The 20,768-nt window shown below is 52.7% G+C and overlaps 4 protein-coding genes across 10 annotated transcripts; 3 read left to right on the plus strand and 1 right to left on the minus strand.

The window, feature by feature from the left end:
- Positions 1 to 164: 164 nt before the first annotated feature.
- tmed2 (transmembrane p24 trafficking protein 2) lies at positions 165 to 3,397 on the minus strand. Its single transcript, XM_085925428.1, has 4 exons — positions 3,019 to 3,397; positions 1,905 to 2,097; positions 1,263 to 1,370; positions 165 to 1,148 (listed from the first exon to the last, which is right to left on the minus strand). The coding sequence occupies exons 1-4, from the start codon at positions 3,196 to 3,198 to the stop codon at positions 1,024 to 1,026; spliced, it is 606 nt and encodes a 201-aa protein (XP_085781554.1). The 5' UTR covers positions 3,199 to 3,397; the 3' UTR covers positions 165 to 1,023.
- Positions 3,398 to 3,925: 528 nt separating this feature from the next.
- Positions 3,926 to 9,501, plus strand: ptpn11a (protein tyrosine phosphatase non-receptor type 11a). Of its 2 annotated transcripts, none has more exons than XM_085925426.1 (16): positions 3,926 to 4,253; positions 4,816 to 4,938; positions 5,017 to 5,211; positions 5,279 to 5,471; positions 5,537 to 5,656; positions 5,746 to 5,859; positions 5,950 to 6,046; positions 6,108 to 6,205; positions 6,270 to 6,428; positions 6,517 to 6,639; positions 6,746 to 6,900; positions 6,976 to 7,043; positions 7,121 to 7,272; positions 7,397 to 7,515; positions 7,579 to 7,667; positions 7,743 to 9,501. In XM_085925426.1, exons 1-15 carry the CDS (start codon positions 4,240 to 4,242, stop codon positions 7,646 to 7,648), a joined length of 1,800 nt encoding a protein of 599 aa, XP_085781552.1. In that variant the 5' UTR covers positions 3,926 to 4,239; the 3' UTR covers positions 7,649 to 7,667; positions 7,743 to 9,501. The 2 variants fall into 2 exon arrangements, with proteins under 2 accessions (XP_085781552.1, XP_085781551.1); XM_085925425.1 differs by having other exon boundaries at positions 3,929 to 4,253; positions 6,517 to 6,648.
- An 885-nt stretch (positions 9,502 to 10,386) lies between these two features.
- On the plus strand, positions 10,387 to 15,714 carry rph3aa (rabphilin 3A homolog (mouse), a). Of its 6 annotated transcripts, none has more exons than XM_085927075.1 (15): positions 10,392 to 10,768; positions 12,517 to 12,663; positions 12,908 to 13,043; positions 13,146 to 13,223; positions 13,293 to 13,455; positions 13,573 to 13,767; positions 13,834 to 13,913; positions 14,002 to 14,076; positions 14,163 to 14,272; positions 14,356 to 14,482; positions 14,568 to 14,627; positions 14,717 to 14,868; positions 14,957 to 15,038; positions 15,118 to 15,214; positions 15,281 to 15,712. In XM_085927075.1, exons 2-15 carry the CDS (start codon positions 12,527 to 12,529, stop codon positions 15,415 to 15,417), a joined length of 1,629 nt encoding a protein of 542 aa, XP_085783201.1. In that variant the 5' UTR covers positions 10,392 to 10,768; positions 12,517 to 12,526; the 3' UTR covers positions 15,418 to 15,712. The 6 variants fall into 6 exon arrangements, with proteins under 6 accessions (XP_085783196.1, XP_085783198.1, XP_085783201.1 ...); XM_085927076.1 differs by having other exon boundaries at positions 10,432 to 10,768; positions 14,574 to 14,627; positions 15,281 to 15,707; XM_085927070.1 differs by having other exon boundaries at positions 10,387 to 10,768; positions 13,573 to 13,913; positions 15,281 to 15,714.
- A 514-nt stretch (positions 15,715 to 16,228) lies between these two features.
- LOC147048523 (G protein-coupled receptor kinase 6-like) lies at positions 16,229 to 20,650 on the plus strand. The gene is made up of 16 exons (XM_085927078.1): positions 16,229 to 16,392; positions 16,789 to 16,878; positions 16,970 to 17,082; positions 17,256 to 17,333; positions 17,405 to 17,502; positions 17,583 to 17,675; positions 17,760 to 17,823; positions 18,244 to 18,384; positions 18,452 to 18,642; positions 18,803 to 18,840; positions 19,040 to 19,129; positions 19,212 to 19,420; positions 19,578 to 19,715; positions 19,797 to 19,934; positions 19,995 to 20,126; positions 20,360 to 20,650. Exons 1-16 carry the CDS (start codon positions 16,341 to 16,343, stop codon positions 20,444 to 20,446), a joined length of 1,752 nt encoding a protein of 583 aa, XP_085783204.1. The 5' UTR covers positions 16,229 to 16,340; the 3' UTR covers positions 20,447 to 20,650.
- The last annotated feature ends 118 nt before the right edge of the window (positions 20,651 to 20,768 follow it).

Consider the following 20,768-nt stretch of genomic DNA (forward strand, 5'->3'; position numbering starts at 1 on the left):
TTAAGGAATAACTACGGGTTAACTATTCTAGAATATTTCTTCAAATTCAATATATTAATTTACATACGACTTCATATTAGTGGATATTGTGTATGGAACAACACTTCAAAATCATTAGTCAAGAATGTTTTCTTTTCCAGGATTAAAACATTTGTAGGCAGATGTGGTTTAGAATGTCTTTATTATGAAACCTGGGGCTTGTTTTCAACAACCATTCTACATTTGTACAGAGGGATGCATCGGTGTCGGAGTCTGAAAATGGGAGTTTTCCTGCCTGAGCAAACACCAAGGGTTGTTTGTTTGGGTGTTTATTTTTATTTTTTTTAGAAATACAAAAGCTTAGGAGCACTTCCAGTTGAGATGCAACGCACAGGACGCAGCCACCAAAGGCGGCTTTGGACGTTTAGAAAAGGAGCCAAAATAACAACACATAAAAAAGGATGTCGAATCGAGCGCAACAAAAATGACATCCGACCGCTGCGTCTTAGTGAAAGTGCTCCAAAACAATGACAAAAGAAGTCCCAACTGTTGTACAATCGCATTCATTTAAAATCCCCCAACATAGTAAGCAGCCACAGAAAAAACACAGCAGTCAGTAGATCAGCACCCCCACCCCACCAACGTGTAATTTTTTTCCCCCTCAGATGAAACTATTTGCTAGAAATATTGCCAATTCAAATGGCCCGTTTGACTCTTTATAACCTCGGTAACGCAAGCGCCAATCAGATCAAACCACCACACGGCAACCCCAAAAATGACAAAACTCGCCTTGGATACTTCCAGCGCCTTCCGTCTGATTTAAAATGCGCAGTTGATGTCACAAAACAGTACTGGCAAACTAAAGAAACCACATACGGGGGGAAGACAACCTGATAAACAAAACAAAAAAACCTTACAGAATCCTGCGGCCATTTTTTTTACAACCTAATTGAGAAATCAGAAGTGGTGAAAACTGCCAGTCTGCTTTGCAAACAATTGTCTCAAGGAGGACGAGGGTTCGCTCCGCGTTGTGCCGCCACGCCACTACACCACCCGCCGCACTTCGAAAAATCTCTTCAGGTAGTAAATCTGTCCCAGCGTCATGGCCACCAGGACGAGAGCCTCAAAGAAGGACCACAGGACCACTCGGCTGTTTGTGTTGTCGTTGACTAGACGGGGGTGAAAGCAGAAAGACAAATTTGTGAGTGACGTACATGGTGTTTGCTCCATTTTTCTTCAGACGACAATATTGAAGGTGTTTTCTGTATTTTATCCGCACTCACTGGCTCTGTGTATCCTCTCGCGGACCTCCATGTACTCCTGCTCGTGCTTGACAGCCGTCATGGCCACGGCCAGCTCGTTGATCATCTCCTCCAGCTTGTTTTGGTGCGCTACCAAACACACACACAATGACACGTCACAACATCGCTCACCGACACAGCGGTGCGTTCTACATGCACGCCACCGTTTTCCTCCACGAGCGGCCGGCCAGAGACAAGACAAGCGACAACCTGCGGAATTGGGAGCTCCGTTAATGCTGTTTCTGCGAGCAGCGCAACGGGTCAAACCACTCTAATTGCTCACACGCTGCAACGTGCACTATTAGTGGCGTTTCACTCCAAACAACAACTCCGGTTAGAGCATTACTTTCCCAACCTTGATCATTTAGCATGACCCAATGTGCCTGCCGCGCGGCGCGGCACAGCGGTTAGGAATCACTGGGTGAGCGAGTACAGAGAAAGTCTACGTTCGATCCGCCTACCATCCCAAGTGACGCCGCCGCCTGGAGCAAAGGAGGGAGACGGCGTCCAGAAGACGGACAAACAAAAACAAACGCAATGAGTGAGAGGAAAAGAGCAGCATTGAGGGTTGCAAACGCAACACTGGGCTCAAGACTGGGCTCAAGACTGGGCTGGCTCCGTTACCTTCCGTCTCCATGTCCTGGCCTTTGGGCGCCTCGCCGATGTCGATGGTGAACATGACGATCTTGGGCGTCATGGTGGACATTTTGTTGCTGAAGCAGAACTTGTAGGTGCCGTCCATGTGCGCCGCCACCGAGTACTTGCCGCTCGACTCCCGATCGCCCTTGTAAATCTGCTTGCCGTCCGGCCCGGTAATCTGGAAGCCGTGATTCCGTTCACAATTCATTCCATACGCCATGCAACAATGGAAGGCAATAGCGGCAACACAGACGTGTAATGCTGTAATACGCTGCTCAAGATGATCTACTCGTCATGCACAACTCTAGCTCAACAGGCATGACAGGTTGAGAAGTGTCGACATACAAATCGGCACCCAAGGTGCATTTATATGGCGCTGCACCGAAACAATACTTAACATGTACTGGGGGGGGGGGGGGGGGGGGGGGAACAGGCATTCTCTTTGGATAGGCTTTTTTTGTAGTGTGCCGCGTAATTTTAGAGCATTGTAGAAAAAAAAGAAAGCACCCAAAATTAGGAAACCTCCGAATATTACTAAACATCTTCGACTCATCTATTGTAAAATGATGTTTATAAGTTAACAATAAATAAGATACATCCGGGTATTCCAATAATACTACTTTGCATGTGTCGCTCAGAAACATATGGCGGGATGACGTCCACGTTGGAGCCGAACAAATATACGGAAACAAACACGTACACTTAAAAGAAAACAATAATGCACACTTGGATAACATAACACGAATCAACGAATGCCATTTCCACTGCAATACCGTAAAGTGGCTAAACGATCGCTTGCACGTGGAAACGTTGGCCTAGTGTATTTCTCTAGTGTATGACTTTGAAAATGTAGACGCTGCCTCTAGAGCGATGAATCGAAACATCATGATCCAAGTTTTACGAAAGCGAAGTCAAGTTAGTCGCAGTGCCGCTAATGCTAACAGATTGCGGCTGACAGGACATGGCAGGACAGCCAACCAGCCAGCCAGGCAGGCAGGCAGGCAGGCAGGCAGGCCTTCGCCTCCTTTGTCGCAGATCAGCAATGGTTTAACGCGAACGTCTTGCTCCGCCGAGTGGCTCGCTCGTTTGGGCCTCTCACCTCCACGTCGATATCCAAGAAGCCGCCCTCGGCGACCTCGAACATGAGACCCATCTTGGTGCCGGAGTTGACTCGCTCATAGAAGCACTCGTCGGCCTGGGCGTCGATGCTAACGAAGTAGCCGGACGCCGTAGCGGATAGGACGGCCAGCAGGACAACCAGCTCCGACGCGGTAAACATTGTTCGTGGACTTCAGAAAAAAACAAAAGAACTAAGATGAACTAAATTGGATCCGCGGTGCGCTGTCTTCCCTGCTGGGGTTGAATTTCGTGCGGCTGATTTGGAGCCGGAGTGGAAAAGCCCAAGTGGCAAACTGCGGCCGCCGTGTGATTGCCACGTACGGCTTAAACGGTGAGCGGCGAGGGTCAGATCAGAGAAAGCGCGATTCGTAAAGACGCACGGGTTTACCTTACGACGCGCGCACCAATGAAACAATCAATGACATAATAAACCATCTATTGATTTGGAAAAAAGGTCAACACGAATAAATGCACTCCGTTTAACTTAACATTTAAGCGTTATTCTAAGATGAGTGGTTTTATGAAACCGTGTACGTACGAAAAGCGCATTTGTGTCATACATGATGAGTAAATCAACACCCGCCGCCATCACATAAACACCAATAAACGCCATACCTCAAAGACACAGTTTTCCCTCCGGAAAATAACAAGTAAAAAAAAAAAAGTCAAACTATTTCGTATTAAAGTATGTTATTTTTACTCATACACCTCATATCCTCATATTAGCAATACTTTTTTTTTCATCTTGCACATTTTTTGGTCCGCTTGGAAAACATACAATTACTTTTCCTACGCATGCGCACAAAGGGAACTTGGAAGTAGTCTTCCATTTTCACTTCTCGTTGCCCCGATGTGTCGAGAGTCGTTGTTTTAACGTAAAAGGGTGGCGCAACACAATTAAGCGGCCATACCAGGTGTGATAAAAGCAACGTACCCTTTAGTACGTCGCAGGTTCGGTGACGTCCAACAATCGACTTGTTCTCAAGTCTCCGAGACGGGCCTAAAAGCACTTTTCACGGAGTACTTCCCCATACTTTTTCGTCGATGTCGTGATTTCGGCACACACATTGGCCGGGCACGAGCCGATGAACGTCTTTTCCCGGTAACTGGAGGGGGAAAACGGTTGCGAAGGCTCGTCACCTCGCTGCTGGGAAGCTACTGCTAGCTGCCAAGTAGGGAAGGAAGTGAGCAGCGGAAAAAAATGACATCTCGAAGGTAACCGCTTGCCTGCAAAACACCAACCGCCCAAACGCCGCTGGCGTTAGCCTAGCTTTCGACATTTATTTTCACCGAGAAGTTTGGGGGGGCAGCGCGTCGGCCAAAAACCTCCAAGTGGCCCCCGACGTTTTGTGTGGGGGGCCCGGGGGAGCTGCTCGCTCTCCGCGAAACGTTCGTCTCCACCGGGGACTTCAAGTTGACTCTTCATGTTGTAAATATCGATGCAATCGAAAGGCACGAGGGTTCCTCATTGCCTACGAGACGTTCTAACGTTCGTTACGCTGTACTCCGAGGGAGGCTCATGATGTCAGTATTATGTGGCAACAGTAACCACAGAGCAACCATGAGCCTTTATGTGCAAGAAGAAAAGCGCCCTTCAAGCCCGCGAGCTACAAAACCAGCTGGGTTGAACACTGGTGTGTCATAATAGCCCAACTGTGAGGATAACAACGCGGAACGTGTCATGAAGTATCTTCTCCAATCACGGAAACTGCCAGCTCTCAGTGCTGAGCCCTGAAGATGGCCATCGAAGTTGATCAGACCGTGTTTGTCTCAACAGGTGGTTCCACCCCAATATCACGGGCGTGGAGGCGGAGAACCTGCTGCTCACGCGCGGCGTGGACGGCAGCTTCTTGGCAAGACCCAGCAAGAGTAACCTCGGAGACTTCACCCTCTCAGTGCGGTGAGTGACGAGTCCAGTCCGAAATTGGGAAAGCATTTTCCACATTTGCAAAAATGGCATTCCCAACCAAACGCGCAGACGGAATGGCGCCGTCACCCACATCAAGATTCAGAACACGGGCGACTACTACGACCTATACGGCGGCGAGAAGTTCGCCACGCTGGCCGAGCTGGTGCAATACTACATGGAGCACCACGGGCAGCTCAAGGAGAAGAACGGCGACGTCATCGAGCTCAAATACCCGCTCAACTGCGCCGACCCCACGTCGGAGAGGTGAGACCCACGCGCCGCTGCCGGTCGCTACGCAAAGCGGGGCGCTTCATCAGGTACCTACCCGCAGATGGTTCCACGGGCACCTGTCGGGCCGCGAGGCGGAAAAGCTCCTGACCGAGAAAGGCAAGAACGGCAGCTTCCTGGTGCGAGAGAGCCAGAGCCACCCCGGGGACTTTGTGCTGTCGGTGCGCACGGGCGACGACAAGACGGACAGCAGCGACAGCAAGCCCAAAGTCACGCACGTCATGATCCGATGCCAGGTCAGCCTCCAGAGCGGTAACTCGGGCTCTTTATACAAATAGTAGAACGCTGCGCCCTTCTCCAGCACGATCTGAAGTACGACGTGGGCGGTGGCGAGAAGTTTGACTCCCTCACGGACCTGGTGGAGCACTACAAAAAGAACCCCATGGTGGAGACCCTCGGCACCGTGTTGCAGCTCAAGCAGGTAGCGTTGCTTCTTCAAAAAAGAAGGTGGTCCTCGATGGGGAGGCCTGCCTTTTTGTGAGCGCTTTTGTTATCGGTCCCCCTCCGCAGCCCCTCAACACCACTCGCATCAACGCAGCCGAAATCGAAAGTCGAGTACGGGAGTTGAGCAAGCTGGCGGAGGCCACGGACAAAGTCAAGCAAGGCTTTTGGGAGGAGTTTGAGGTGAGGCGCGGTGTGGCGAGGCGCGGCGTGCGTTCAGTGAGCCTGCCGTGTATTCTGCCAGCGTCTGACCCGCTATTGGCTCCCGCGCAGACGTTACAGCAGCAGGAGTGCAAGCTGCTCTACAGCCGCAAGGAGGGCCAGAGGGCCGAGAACAAGAACAAGAACCGATACAAAAACATTCTGCCTTGTAAGCATCTCGGACGCCGTCGTCCGTCTCGTGGCATTCACACCTGGCTTTTTGTTCCCAGTCGACCACACGCGAGTGGTCCTGACCGACGGGGACCCCGAGGAGCAGGGCTCCGACTACATCAACGCCAACATCATCGTGGTGGTATCCCCGAGCCCGGTAATTGTCGCCGCCGCCTCTGGCTCTGCGCGCCCGCTAAATTTTGTGGTCGTGCGGCGCTCAGCCCGTGCAGGACGGCAAGTGCAACAGCGCCAAGCTGAGGAAGTCGTACATCGCCACGCAGGGCTGCCTGCAGAACACCATCAGCGACTTCTGGAGGATGGTGTTCCAGGAGAACTCGCAAGTCATCGTCATGACCACCAAGGAGGTGGAGAGGGGCAAGGTGACGAGGCGCAGCCGGGCCGGGCCGGGCCAGGCCGGCCCACTGTCCGTTCTTTCTTTTGCGTCATATTAGTTTTGCTTGTCCACAGAGTAAATGTGTCAAGTACTGGCCCGACGTGTCGGCGCTGAAGGAATACGGCGCCATGCGCGTTCGCAACGTCCGAGAGACGTCGGCGCACGACTACATCCTCAGAGAACTCAAACTCTCCAAAGTGGGACAGGTCACTTTCCTTCATCTTCAATGATTTCCCCTCTTTCGACCTTTCAAACGGAAAGGCAGAATTTTTTGGGTGTGTCTTTTCTTCTCCTTTGCCACAGGGCAACACGGAGCGCACGGTTTGGCAGTACCACTTCAAGGCCTGGCCCGATCACGGCGTCCCCGCCGACCCGGGCGGCGTTCTGGATTTTTTGGAAGAGGTCAACCTGAAGCAGGAGAGCATGGTGGACGCCGGACCCATCGCCGTGCACTGCAGGTTTGGGTTCGGCGACGCCGCTCGGCACGCACGCACACGGCAGCTCGCTAACTTGCGCAACTCTCGTGTCGGCAGCGCAGGGATCGGGCGGACGGGGACCTTCATCGTCATCGACATCCTCATCGACATCATCCGAGAAAAAGGTGCGTGCGTGCGTGCGCGCGCGCGTGCCCACGTGCTGGCGTGAGCTTACGTTTGTCGGTGCGCTCGCACATTGCAGGGGTGGATTGCGACATTGACGTTCCCAAGAGCATCCAGATGGTCCGTTCTCAGCGCTCCGGAATGGTCCAGACGGAAGCTCAGTACCGCTTCATCTACAGGGCCGTGCAGCACTACATTGAAACGCTACAGAAGCGCATCGTGGAGGAGCAGGTGACGCCATCGCGAAGCCGCACTTCAGCCGCATGCTAACAGCGCTACGTAGAAAGAAAAAAAAAACAACAACAGATTGTTCTCCAGGTGCCCTTCGTCACCCTTTGTTGTTTGTGTTTCCCAGAAAAGTAAAATCAAAGGTCGCGAATACACCAACATCAAGTATTCCCTGTCGGACCTAACGGGCGGCGAGCAGAGTCCGCTTCCTCCGTGCACGCCGCTGCCCACGCCCACCTGCACAGAGTAAGCACGACTTGTCTGTCACGCGCTCGCTCGGTGGGTCGTCGTTAACGGGCGTGTCCTCAGGATGCGCGAGGACAACTCCCGAGTGTACGAGAACGTGGGCTTGATGCAGCAGCAGAAAAGCTTCAGATGAGATCCGCCCGCCCGCCCACGTGAGTTCCATCCAGCGCTATTTGGCCAGAGGTGATCCGGCCGGCCGCAAAGTGACCCAGCCGCTTTTCCCGCAGGACCCCCTGACGCCCACCACGGGATATCGCCACCACAGTACAACAAAAACAAAGCCAGACAGAGACCGAGAGAGAGAGAGAGTGGGGGGAGAGCTTTTTGGGCCTCAAGCCCGAACCACTGTGACGCTCACGCCGGCCACCGAGCGGCGCCAAATCCCCGCCAAGTGTGGAATCCAAGGCGAACCCCCCCCCCATTTTCTTCTCTCTCTTTTGAACTGTTTGTAGAGTTAGCAGACAAGGTTGTGCGCCACACGTCAGACGTCCTGACCATTGGCTTACTATCTATCGTATGCTTGACCTCGCCGCAACTGCCTTGAAGACAAAACCCACCCGCGTCCTCTCACGTTCACGCCGCCGAATGTCCGTTCACGCCGCCTTTGCGAGCCTCGTCCTCATCCGGTCAGGAATGTCGCGCAAACGCTTTTTTTTTTTTTTCTTCTTTTCTCAAGCGCATCTTGTACCCGGGTCACAAGATTTTGTGGCTATTGGAGCTTTGGAAGAAAAGTTGAGGAGACCCGTTGTGAATTTTGCCTTTGGGCTGCTCCTTAGAGAACAGCAAGCGGCGCAAAAAAAAAAGTACTGAAACATTTGAACATTTCAAAGTTTACAGAAGGTCCAATAACGTTCACCTGCACTTTAGGCTCCTCCTGAACTTTCAGCCCAAAGCGCAACGTCAGCAACTTTTTGTGACCCGCGTATGTTGTCTGTTTTGTTTCAACCACACGTGACTAAATGCCTTGCGTGGCCTCCAAAGGTGACGAGAAGCCCCTTATGGCTGCCCATTAAAGTAGCCTAGCTTAGCCTCATTTAGCTTGAAATCCAGCCCAAGGCTTCCCTTCCTTCTAGCCCAGCAAGGAAGTTTGCAGTAGCTCCCGAAAAGCCACCAGAAGTTTCCCGGTTATCACGATGCCAGCAATTGGCGTCAAAGCTCTCCTTTTGTCTGAATGGAGCTCCTCAGCCCACCTCCAAATAGAATAGGAAGCAATACATTAGTGGAACTAACTGGAGCTCGCAGACACGCTGGACTCTTTTCAGTTTTTGCTGGCGCTACGCTAGGCTAACGGGGCGCTATCGCTCTTCTCGTCTGTCCTCATCCACTCATTTCAAACGTGGCCTGGAGATTTCCTCACTACGTAGGCCTCGGCGCCGGGCCGGGCCGGGCCGGGCTCCGTCCGCATCCGCCGCGATGGATTAACGCGCGTCGACTGGCAGACGTGCCTTCTGTGACTCTTTGATGGCGGAGGGGGGGGGAAAAGAAAACTATAAAGTCTATTTTTGAAGGTCTATATTGTACATGATCAGAATGTACGTCGAAACAAAAGAACATATCGACTTGCCATATACATAGTGTTGACGCGCGCGCACACACATGACCCACCAGAGTTTATTCTAAATATTTAAGAAAGCGACGACAAGAAAAATTGCAGTTAACCACGCTAACGTAAGAATAAATGGCCAGCTCATTCACTGCTGTGTTTTGGAGTTATTGATTTTATTTTTCAAATAAGTGGACCAAACTAAATGATGCGCTTAAGATTTCAGAAGTCTCACTTGAGTTTCCAGGCCAAATGTTGTCCAGCCCCAAATGCAGGCCGCTTTAAATTGACACTTAACCCTTGGCTGAGTCCAAAATGCCTTTGATAAAATAAACAACAGTGTTTTGTTTTCTTTGAAAAAAACTTTGTAAAGAACTTTTCATTTGTCTTTTTGCACTTTTCTCAGTCATATTGTCGTACGCTCTAATAAATACAAAAGTTGACTCATCGAGTCACGTCTTTGTGTTGACAAGCTGTCCCATGTGGGTTGCTCCAAACCAAAATGAAATGAAAAGTTTTCATTTGGAAAATGGAGGGCGACCAATCAATGGTGTTTCCCGATGATTGACCAGAAGAGCCAGAGCAGATGTGAAGCACCAAACCTGATTTTGCGGCTAATCCACTTAGCACCGTGACAAGGCCGCCCGCCCGCCCGCCCGCAGCTAACAAACAATCTTGCCTGAAAGGTGCAATTCATTAGATGAAAATATTGAAAATCATCACAGACACCATTTTTGTTTTTGTTTTTTTGGTTTCTTGTATTTCAGACCTCCAGGAGAGGTCCAAAGCACGCCGGCAACTGGCCAGTAACTACCACGGCCGAGATGTGACGTGATGCCTTGTGACATGCCCGCAGTCCGCACACACACATGCGGGGGGGCGGGCGGGCACGTCATGAAGTTGCCATGCATTTATTTGTCATCAGGCATCACATTTTTGGAAATCAATTCCCTGAGAGGGACTTTTTTGCTCCTCGGTGGACATTGTAGCGAACAAACTCCTTTCACTATATATTATATAATATATATGCCTTATTTTTCCATCAAGACATCCTTTGTGTGTGTGTGTCCAGTGACATCAGTGCAAAAATGGCTGCAGGTGACCCGCTGAGAATAGCGAGCCCACGTCACGCACGGCCCACGGCAGCGTGGTCAGCCAATTGGATTTGTGTCGTGTCGTGTCACGCGCGCGCGCGGGCCCTTTGTGTTGACACAATGCAAGCATCTGCTCGGCCCGGCCCGGCCCGGCCCGGCCCGGGGCCGCCACTCCAAAGTATTTCCCGGTGCCGATATTCCTGTCAGGGCATGTCGTTTACGCCATGCACATTTGCAAAAGATACCCCAAAAGCATTGTTTGAATTCATATTTCATGACGTTTCTATAGCCTTTTAATATATTGTTTTGTTTTATTTGACACTGTAGGAATCAGGTGCAGATCCAAATTTGGATTGAAATAAAGCCCTCATCTAGTTGCATACGTAGAGCCTAAGCATCTGACAAGATTTTTCCTGTCTTTTATCGCAACAATGTTGACGAGATGCGAGAGGACGCCGGAGGAGGAGCAAGAGGAGACTGCAAAGAGGTGACGGGGGAGGCAGTGTAGCGACGGCAGCGGCGGCAGCAGCAGCGGCAGTCGGCCTCGCCTCGCCTCGCCTCGCAGTCGGCCTCGCCTCGCCTCGCATTGCGCTGAATGAAAGCAACACTTTGTCAGGTGAGCGCTGCTTTCTTTTATTCGTGTCCACCGTGCCTGTAAGTGGTCATTTCAAAAGATGTTCCATTCAATTGTTTATTTCATTGGCAATAATGTCATAGAAATACGTTTAAACACACCGAATGAATCAAATTGGACTTTTTGATGTGGTTTTAACCAACCAATCCATGAATGAAATATAACTGCAATTTTAAAAAGTCATGTGAAATAAGAAACACTTCCAAACGTTCATTTTTGGATGAATCAATTCGTATTAAATAATGAGTTCCTTAAAATATGCTAACATTTTGATTTGAAATGAAATGCGCTCATTTGAGAGGAACGAGGCTGCCTGCTTTGTCTGCACGATGAGTCAAGGACACAACTTCAGCTTTATGCCAACTTAGCACAAGGTGAAAAAAAAAAAGCAAGCATGTCACTTTTTCTTTGTTATAGTGGCTGGCAACTATGTGGCATTAATCACTCATTTGAAAGAAAGCCCCAAGCATAGAAGAATAGAATTAGAAATGAATTCAACTTCCATGCCGCGTGGAAGTAGGCCAGGACAGCAAAAGAAATGCCGCCATACACTGGCCGTTTTGGCCTGCAGCTCTTGAAACTCTAATGTTTGCCCGTCCTTCCGTCGGAGGCGCTTTGAGCGTGTTTGACAGTGAAGCTTCCTTAACGCGATGATGCTCAACGCCGCTTAAGCGAAGATGCCGAGCCGAGCCGAGCCATTATGACGGGTGACGCCGGTTAAATGATGTCGCCCTTGACGCCGATGCATTCCGAGCAAGAGCTTCAAAGTGGCCGACAGCAAAGTCACCTGCTTTCGGCCTTCTTCATTGCAAGCGGAAGAGCTTTACGACGTGTGGGTGTAAATCACGACGTGATGACGACACGTCCTTGGCGTTGACGAGCTTTCGGGGACGGGGTCGACTGGAAGACGTTGCGACGACAACTTTGCCACGGTCCTCATCAACAAGTGAAAAGTAGCTTCAGCACCTTCCTCTTCAAATTCCTCCAGGAGCGTGCGCACACATGCACTTTTGCCATGCAGTCACAGTGGCACATTACGCACCGCGCAAGCCCTGACATTTGCACACACGTTGAGCAGGAGGAGGCGTGACAAAGATGAAGGTCAGCGGAACGTTAACCAAGCGAGGAGCAGAATTTTTTTCCCACCATGATGATGATGAAGACGACAATGTCGATGATGATTGCGATCATGTCCGTGGTGTCATTGTTGTGTCGTCATCTTCATTCTCATCGGCATCATCATCATCACGGTCGCCCTCCTCGGTGAACAACGTGGATTCATCGCTGACATCCAATTAGCGGTGGCGAGGTGCTCCTGGATTTTAACGAGGCCGCTGTCAGGAAATAACGAGCACGCCGGCGGCGGCAGCCAGCGCAGATGTCGAAGGAGGACCAAGGAGAAACAAAACCACATAAATGAGCTCCTCTTTCAAGAGGTGTCAAGGACATCCATCCGTCCGTCCGTCCGTCCGTCCGTCCGTCTCATCTCTTTGCATTCTGTAATGCGAGCCAGTAACGATCCAGCTCCCCTTCCAGTCCTGCAGGCAGGGGCGACAATTGCCACACAAGCCGTATCGTCAAGGATCTCTGGCCCTGCTAAAAATGCCCCCTCCAAAATTGCAAAGCACTACTTTTGACATGACCGGCGTCGTCACGTACGAGGGTGTGCGGTCAGATCTCGTTAGCAGCGTCTGTCTGTTGTGACGACCTTTTTCTGTGATCTTTCTCAGGTCCGGCAAGATGATGAGCGGGTGCGGCGCCCCCCCGTCCCCTCCCCTCAAGCCCAGTGAAGACCTGACCGACGAGGAGAGGCAGATCATCAACGACGTGCTGGCCCGCGCCGCCAAGATGGACGCCGTGGAGCAGCAACGCATCCGGTGAGACCATCAGCAGCAACATCAGCAGCAAACGTACGCCGTCCAGCCATCATTCAGTCATTCGGCCATCTGGCGTGCGTTGGTTCGTTGCTTGGTTCATTCATTCATCCATCCAACATTCATCAGTATGCATTCATTCATCCAACATTCATTCAGGTCTTCATTTGTTCATTCATTCATTCAATGCATCACCCACTCATCAACCGTATGTGTGTGTGTGTGTGTGCGCGCGTCCACGCCACAGTCTCCTATCTGTCCGTCTGGAGGACGCTCGGAGGACAGCGTGCGGAGACGGACACTCGGCCTGTCTGCTTTGCGGCGCCGCTTTCGGGGCGGGCGGCGGCAGCGTCACGGCCGCCCTTTGCATCCGCTGCAGGAAAGTACGAGCGAGCGACATCCCGAAAATGAGAAACGACGTCGGTTGCGCCAAATACGATCCATGGGCGCCGTTGCCATTCCGGTGACGCCCTTCTTGTTTGCAGCGAGTGTGCGGCGATTGCGCGCCACCGACTGGCTCCACCTCATCGTGCTTGTGTTCCATCTGCAAACAACATCAAGAAGTGAGCCAGCCAGCGCAAAATGGCAGAACCCCATCTCCGTACGCCTCAACGCTCCTTTGCTGCCCGCAGGTGCAGAAGCGTTCCGGAGCCTGGTTCTTTCAGGGCCGAGCCCCCCTGGTTCTTCCTGGCCCGCTGCCGCTTGCACGCCCGCCGCCCGCCAACCCGGACACAGAGTCAACGCCGCCGCCGACGCCTCTTTGGCCCGTTAGGCTGTTAACGGGTGGAAATGGTGGTATTCAGGAAAAAAAGAAAAAAAAGAGTTGTAATATCACCATTCACCACTAGATGGCAAACTGAGTTTAGTTGCACTTGCCTTATTGCAATGTGCATCCCCGTTTTGCGCGTACAGACGATCTGCGTGGTGCGGCCACCGTGTCGGGCCAAGGCCAAATCAGCACGGGCCCGCCGCCGCCGCCGCCGACCGCCACTCAGGAGGAAAAGGGAGTCACGAGCGGAGAGGAGCCCCCGCTTTGCGGCCGCCCCCCCGCCCACGCGACGTCGCAGGAGGACCAAGACGACGACTCGGACGACTCGGACGATGCGAGTGAGTTGGGGCGTTTTGCAGCTCTGCTTTGGGCTTGCGGCTCTCATGCGCTTTTTCTTGTGAAAGCTACGCTGGGATGTTTGCAATTCAGTCTGCTCTACGAGCAAGAGCGCCACCAACTGCAATGTTGCATCATCAAGGCCAAAGTAGGTGCTAGTCTCCACATTCGACTGCTTTGACTTTTTGGAATTTGTGTGGATTGAATTCAGCCAATGCTTTTCTTCCTCGCGTCAGGGCTTAAAGCCCATGGACTCCAACGGCCTGTCGGACCCTTACGTCAAGCTGCACCTGCTGCCGGGCGCCAGTAAGGTACCTACGCGCCCCTCGCGTGCATATATGGATGCTAGCTGCTATGCTAACTTTTGCCGTGTCTTATACGGACTGCACCGTTCCAGTCCAACAAGCTCCGCACCAAGACGCTCAAGAACACTCTGAATCCGGCGTGGAACGAGACTCTGGTCTACCACGGCATCACCGACGGCGAGATGTCTCGAAAAACCTTACGGTGCTGTTTTTTAATTTCATTTTGAAGGCAGGCGGCATATTGGCACGGCTGCGCTTACAGTCGCGTCGCCGTCGGTCCTTCAGGCTGTCGGTGAACGACGAGGACAAGTTCGGACACAACGAGTTCATCGGGGAGACGCGAGTGGCGCTCAAGAAACTCGCGTTCGACCAGAAGAAGAAATTCAACGTGTGCTTGGAGAGAGTCGTTCCGGTAAGACGACGGCAAAAGGCGCAGTGTCCCGTCGCAACCAGCAGAGGGTGCTGTTTCTTTCAAAAGTCGTCCATCTCATTTTGAGCGGCAGGTGAAAAAAGTGGTTGGAGGTCAGTCGCGAGGAATGGCGCTCTACGAGGATGACGTAAGAAAGCCGATTGTAAAAATGTGTCAAGACACACAACAGAGGACGGACGGACGGACGGACGGGTGCGTGTGCTTGCGTGTGTGCAGGTGGACGAGGGCGAGGAGCACGAGGAGCGAGGTCGCGTCCTTGTGTCGCTGAGGTACGACAGCAAGCAGTGCCGCCTGGTTGTGGGCGTGGTCCGATGCGCCCACCTCGCCGCTATGGACGCCAACGGCTACTCGGACCCCTTTGTCAAAGTGTACGACGAGCACGCACGCACGCACGCACCTATTTTGTTGGAGCAGTTCCTTCACACTCTCACTTTGTGCATCCATCCATTCATTCAGGTGTCTGAAGCCGGACATGGGGAAGAAAGGCAAGAACAAGACGCAGATCAAAAAGAAAACGCTCAACCCAGAGTTCCACGAGGTCAGTCACGAGTGAACCGATGAATGAGTTAGCCAACGTAAGCGTGGGGCGAACGACATCATCGCGATGATGTTTACAGGAGTTCAGTTATGAAATCAAGCACGGCGATCTGGCCAAGAAAACTTTGGATATTTCCGTGTGGGATTACGACATGGGCAAATCCAACGACTTCATCGGTGAGCTCGTGCGTTAGCGTACGTGTGTCTAAACTGAGCCTAGCTAACGGGGTAACGTGCCTGCAGGCGGCTGCCAGCTGGGCATCCAGGCTCAAGGCGAGTGCCTGAAGCATTGGTACGAATGTCTGAAGAACAAAGACAAGAAGATTGAACGCTGGCATCTTCTGCTCGATGACAACAGCGGAGGACGTTTTGACGACTGACTTTATTGGACCGACCTCTTCTGCGTCACAAGACGCCTTGGTCTGATGGATGGATGGATGGATGGATGGATGGATGGATGGATGGATGGATGGATGGATGGATGGATGGATGGATGGATGGATGGATGGATGGATGGATGGATGGATGGACGGGATGGACGGGATGGACGGGATGGACGGGACGGACGGACGGACGGATAGATGGATGCACGTTGTCTTGTGATGAATAAACAACCATCATGCACCCTAAAATGAGATGAATTATAGTTTGAAGCATACCAAAGCCATAAGGTCCAAAATGTTCAATCTCTCGCCTTCACGAAGAAATTTCTAACGAAGTATGACAGCACTGCACCCATAAAATGTTCGCGCTTTGGTGCTGTCAATACTTCTTTGGAGTGACGGCGCCACCTGCTGGACATAAAGTACGTACGTACGTACATAAAGAACTAAGAAGTAGGACCAAGACTAAGGAAGAGTAGAGCTTCAAGGGGCACAAAGCCATTCGGAGTTCTTTTCAGCCCTGTCCACACTGGCCGGCTGTGATGTCACCAAAGGCAAAGCGGACAGGCCGGCCGAAGGAGCGCACATCGTACGAGAGCAAAAAAAGGAAGGGGCGCTTAGCACCGAGGGTTACGTCATACAATAGACAGGGATGTGTGTGATCGCCCATGGTCCGAACCTTAGAATGCCACCCTCGACTGTGAAACAGTAGGTGGCGCTAATGCGGCAGGCTAATGCGGCAGGCCATGTAGAGGCGTCGTGCCTGCCTGCCGCGAGAAGAACAAAAAAAGGCAGCCGCAAGCAAGCCTTTCATAGCCAGGTGTGGGGGCGTGGTCCATCTGCAAGGCCCCTCCCACTCCCTGGCGCAGGTATTTGAAAGTGCCACACACGCACACGTTCTCACGCACGCATACACCTTGATGGAGATTGACAGTCTGGTGGCCAACAGGGCTCTCGTCAGGGCCAGAGAAGGTACGACGACGCAACCCATCTGTCCGATCGCTTTCTTCTGATTGCTAATGCTTAGCGGCGGGCGCCGAGACGGGGCTGGCCGCAGTTCCGCCGCGTTACCATTGCTGGGGCGCACAAACGGCCAGCGTTTGCCGCCTTGACCTTGTGCCTCCAAATACTTCGGTGACCTTCCTTCCTTCTGTCCTTTATTTCTTCCTTACTTCCTTCCATGCGTGTTAAAAGCCTTACATTTGGCTTTAGACGTCGGCACGGCAGGCGATGACGTCACATGTCACGAAAATGTGGTCACGCAGGCTCGACCTGAGAGGCTAAAAATAGAACGGGCACAGCCACACTTTCTCGTTGGATCTCGTGCGGTACGGTACGATGTGTGTGTGTGTGTGCGCACGTGTGCAGGAGGCGGGACCAAAGGCCGAAGCTGGAAATGGCAGGAGATGCTTCGCTTCCCGCACATCAGTCGATGCAGCAACCTGACCGCCAGCATAGGTGCGTGCGCGTGCGCGCGCGCTTAATGGCTGGCGCTGTGCGCGCGTGATTTCACTTTGTGTGTGTGTGTGTGTGTGCGTGCGTCGTTCAGTGCGGGACTTCTGGGACATATGTGTGGTGCAGCCCATCGGCCGAAAACTCTTTGACCAGTTCTGTCACAGCCGAGATGAACTACAAAAGTACGCGGAGCTGCGTCAGGCTCTGGTACAGAAACATAGCTGCACGCACACGCACGCACAAACACACACACACACGCAGCACGCAGCCACGCCCGACGCTCTGCAAACAAGGCCTGGAAGTCAGGATTTCAAATGACAGTTGTGGTGTTAGCTTTTTGGAGTTTGCTGTTCTTTTGCATCCTTCCTCTTTGTCTGCAGGATCAATTCAAGTTGCAGAGGGATGAAACGAGACGAGCATTTGGACTTGCCATCATTCAAGAGTTCTTCACCATTCATGTGTGTGTATTTCATGCAAGCACGTCCTCCCGTGTCTGCATGTCTTCACCTTTTTGCGCACGTTTGTTCAGACGCCCCGCTTTGTCGCCGAGGTGTCCAAACACAAGCGAGGCTGCATGTGGAATCTGGATCACGAACCCTGGAGCGACGTCTTTGCGGGCTGCACCGAGTACGTTCCGGCGTCCGCCGCCATTGCCGCCGCCGTCGGGCTTTACGGGCTGCCGTTGACGGCCGCCTTCGTGTGTTTAGAGATCTTCACGCCTTCCTCAGCCAAGAACCTTTTGAGCAATTTCAGCACAGCATGTACTTTGACCGCTTCGTCCAGTGGAAAATGCTGGAAAGGTGAGCGAGCCATTGACCGATCCATCGATTGACCGAGCGAGCGACCGCCCCTCATCAAATGATCCGTCCGTATTTGTCTCCCAGGCGTCCGGTCACCAAGAACGACTTCCGGCAATACAGAGTGTTGGGCAAAGGAGGCTTCGGGGAGGTGACTTCCTCATTTCTGCTCTGCTCGTTAGCTCGGGGGGTTTAGGGCGCCAACACAGATCCAGAGTGTCACATTGGACTTTGCTTTTTGGCTTTTAAACCAGGGACATAACCCCCTGCAGAGTCCCAAGTCGCAATACTAATACTTTGAGAGGCCAAGTCGCATCCGACCAACTACCGTATTTTTCAGACCATAAGTCACTTCGGAGTATAAGTCACGCAAGCCACAAAACGCATAATAGAGGAGAAAAAAAAAAAAACCTCATAAGTCGTACCAGAGTATACATCGCATTTGTCAACCCCAAACAAAGATGCGGCCGGCTGAGTCTTTAGTGGCTCCAGTGTCCTCAAGTCCATATGGTAGTCCATTGAAGCAAAGGACCAGCTCGCACCCCCAAATCTTGATATGGCCTTGGTTTAGGTGTGGGCGTGTAAGGTGCGGGCCACGGGGATGATGTACGCCTGCAAGAAGCTGGAGAAGACGCACGTGAAGAAGCGGCATGGCGAGACCATGGCGCTCAACGAGAAGGAGATCCTGGAGAGCGTCAACAGTCGCTTTGTGGTGAGAGGGCTCGGGTGGCGTTCCGGCCGTTAACCGGAGACTCTGACCCGCGCGGCCTCCGCTTCAGGTGAACCTGGCGTACGCCTACGAGACCAAGCACGACCTGTGCTTGGTGGTCACCATGATGAGCGGCGGCGACCTCAACTTTCATATCTACAACATGGGCCCGGCCGGACTGGACGCCGAGCGAGTGCAATTGTACGCCGCCGAGGTTTGTTGCGGGCTCATGCACCTCCACCGCAAGTCCATCATTTACAGGTGAGCCTCGCCGACGGACAGACGGACGGATCCCCGTGAGAATCCTTTCCAATCGTTGTCAGACTTTTTGGGGGGGGGGGACACCCGTCATCTATGCCTGCACAGCACCTATAGGTGCATTCCACCGCCTTCTGACAACAAACGCCATCTTGTCTTTCAGGGACCTGAAGCCCGAAAACATCTTGTTGGACGAACTAGGTGCGCAAACCCGCAACTATTTTTAGCTACGACACCGCAAGGCTGTTTATTTGTCTTACTTTCTTTCCTTCCTTCCTTCTCCTGAGCAGGAAGCAAGGCTTAATTGGGCGTGGTGGTGACCTTGAAAACACCCGAAGCTCACATTCCCGCTTAATTACGAGGCAACTCACTCTTTTCTGCGTGTGGTTTGTCGGCACAGGGCACATCAGGATCTCCGACCTGGGCCTGGCCGTTCGAGTGTCGGAAAGCGGAGCGGTGCAGGGCCGCGTGGGCACGCTGGGGTACATGGGTCAGTGAGTGGCTCGGCTTTGCGGAAAGCTGAAGCCTGCTTTGTTTTCCCACTCCAATCTTCCTTCCTTCCTTCCGTCCAGCCCCGGAGGTGATCCGCCACGAGTATTACGGCGCCAGTGTCGACTGGTGGGGTCTGGGCTGCCTCATCTACGAGATGACGGCGGGCCGGCCCGTCTTCAGGATGAAGGGCGAGCACCCCAAAAAGGACGAGATGGAGAAAAAGATTGAGACCGAGCGGGAGGAGTACGGCGAGCGCTTTGGACCGCACGCCAGAGACCTTTGCTCGCAGGTTGGACGCAGTCACTGCCGTGGTGGTGGTGGGAAGCTGGTGGGCTGGCTGGCTGGCTGGCTGGCTGGCTGGCTGGCGGGCTGGCGGGCTGGCTGGCTGGCGGGCTGGCTGGCAGGACTCGAATGAGCCACGCTCCACTTTGCCGTCTTCTCTAAAGCTGCTGGTCAAAGACCCCAACAGGAGGGTGGGCTGCCAGGCGTCAGGAGGCCGAGACGTTCAGATGCATCCTTTCTTCCGGGAAATCAACTTCCGCATGCTGGAGGCGGGGCTAGTGGAGGCTTCCTTTAAGCCCGACGTAAGCTACACCGCCGGCGCCGCCTCCCATTTTGTGCTTTTGCCCTAGTCGTGAGTGTGGCCCTTTTGCCATGCCGCGCAGCCCCGGCTGGTTTACTGCAGCGACGTGCAGGACATCGAGGAGTTCGCCACGGTGAGGGGCGTGACCATCAACCAAGACGACAACAACTTCTACGCCAGATTCTGCACGGGAAGCGTTCCCATCACCTGGCAGAACGAGGTCAGTCACCCTTCGCCCGCCCCGGTCTGAAGTTGACTCGCTGCGGCTTTTCTTGCGTAGCTCATCGAGACGGGCTGTTTCGACGAGCTAAACGTTTTTGGACCCGACGGTTCCCGACCTCAAGACTTGCAGTGGACGCAAGCGCCTGAAAGTCCAAAGAATGGCCTGTTCAACAAGATCTTCCGCAAATTAGTGAGTTGGGCTTGGGTGTGGTTTTTTTTTTTATACCTCCGAGAAATAAGAGTGTGGGATCCAGGCGGAGCTTTCCTCCAAATCTCGGAGTTCCTCTGCGATCTGACCTCAGATGAGTGGCAGAACCCATCTTGTTTTCATTCACAGGTTGAAGTGTCTTAAAGTGCCGGTCTTGTCAGGATGACCAATCATCTTCAAATTGCTCTGGCCGTTATGTGTGTCTATTCCCACAGCACCCCCCAGAGGTGACAGAGGAGGCGCGCCGCAGCCCCACACCCAACAACTTCATCCCGTCAGGAATGGTGTCTGCTCCTAACTGAAGCCTTTCGAACGGACGCTCGTGCGTGCGTGCGTTTGCCGCCGCACTGCTTTGTACATGGACTAGACAGCGAAGGCCGAGGGATTTTGTTTCCTTCTGCGGTTCTTTGTCACAAATTGCTTCTATTAATGGTTGTAAACTTCATTTCAAGTTCATCCCCCTCCCGCATTTAGCTAGCCTGGCCAATAAACAACTTGATTTCAAAGTGTGCCGGCCGGCATCATTTTGCTCTCGCTCCGATGTCAAACGTGAGCCACTTGAGCCACGGCTCTCACGCCAGAGATGGCTCTACTCATTTTTCAAGCAGCTCAAAATGATCCCAT

The sequence above is a fragment of the Syngnathus leptorhynchus genome, chromosome 12 (assembly GCF_054491065.1).
Source record: "Syngnathus leptorhynchus isolate UIUO chromosome 12, UIUO_Slep, whole genome shotgun sequence".
Lineage (NCBI taxonomy): Eukaryota > Metazoa > Chordata > Actinopteri > Syngnathiformes > Syngnathidae > Syngnathus > Syngnathus leptorhynchus.

Coding starts and splice junctions, on each gene's coding strand:
- rph3aa (XM_085927070.1), top strand. CDS start 12,527: ATGATGAGCGGGTGCGGCGCCCCCCCGTCCCCTCCCCTCAAGCCCAGT. Junction 13,044..13,145: donor TTTGCATCCGCTGCAGGAAA/GTACGAGCGAGC, acceptor TCTTGTTTGCAG/CGAGTGTGCGGCGATTGCGC. Junction 14,628..14,716: donor TGGCGCTCTACGAGGATGAC/GTAAGAAAGCCG, acceptor GCGTGTGTGCAG/GTGGACGAGGGCGAGGAGCA.
- ptpn11a (XM_085925425.1), top strand. Junction 5,472..5,536: donor ACGTCATGATCCGATGCCAG/GTCAGCCTCCAG, acceptor GCCCTTCTCCAG/CACGATCTGAAGTACGACGT. Junction 7,273..7,396: donor AGCGCATCGTGGAGGAGCAG/GTGACGCCATCG, acceptor TGTGTTTCCCAG/AAAAGTAAAATCAAAGGTCG.
- LOC147048523 (XM_085927078.1), top strand. CDS start 16,341: ATGGAGATTGACAGTCTGGTGGCCAACAGGGCTCTCGTCAGGGCCAGA. Junction 17,676..17,759: donor CAGTGGAAAATGCTGGAAAG/GTGAGCGAGCCA, acceptor TTTGTCTCCCAG/GCGTCCGGTCACCAAGAACG. Junction 18,643..18,802: donor CGCAAGTCCATCATTTACAG/GTGAGCCTCGCC, acceptor CTTGTCTTTCAG/GGACCTGAAGCCCGAAAACA.
- tmed2 (XM_085925428.1), bottom strand. CDS start 3,198: ATGTTTACCGCGTCGGAGCTGGTTGTCCTGCTGGCCGTCCTATCCGCT. Junction 2,098..3,018: donor TCTTGGATATCGACGTGGAG/GTGAGAGGCCCA, acceptor CACGGCTTCCAG/ATTACCGGGCCGGACGGCAA. Junction 1,149..1,262: donor CGAGAGGATACACAGAGCCA/GTGAGTGCGGAT, acceptor ACCCCCGTCTAG/TCAACGACAACACAAACAGC.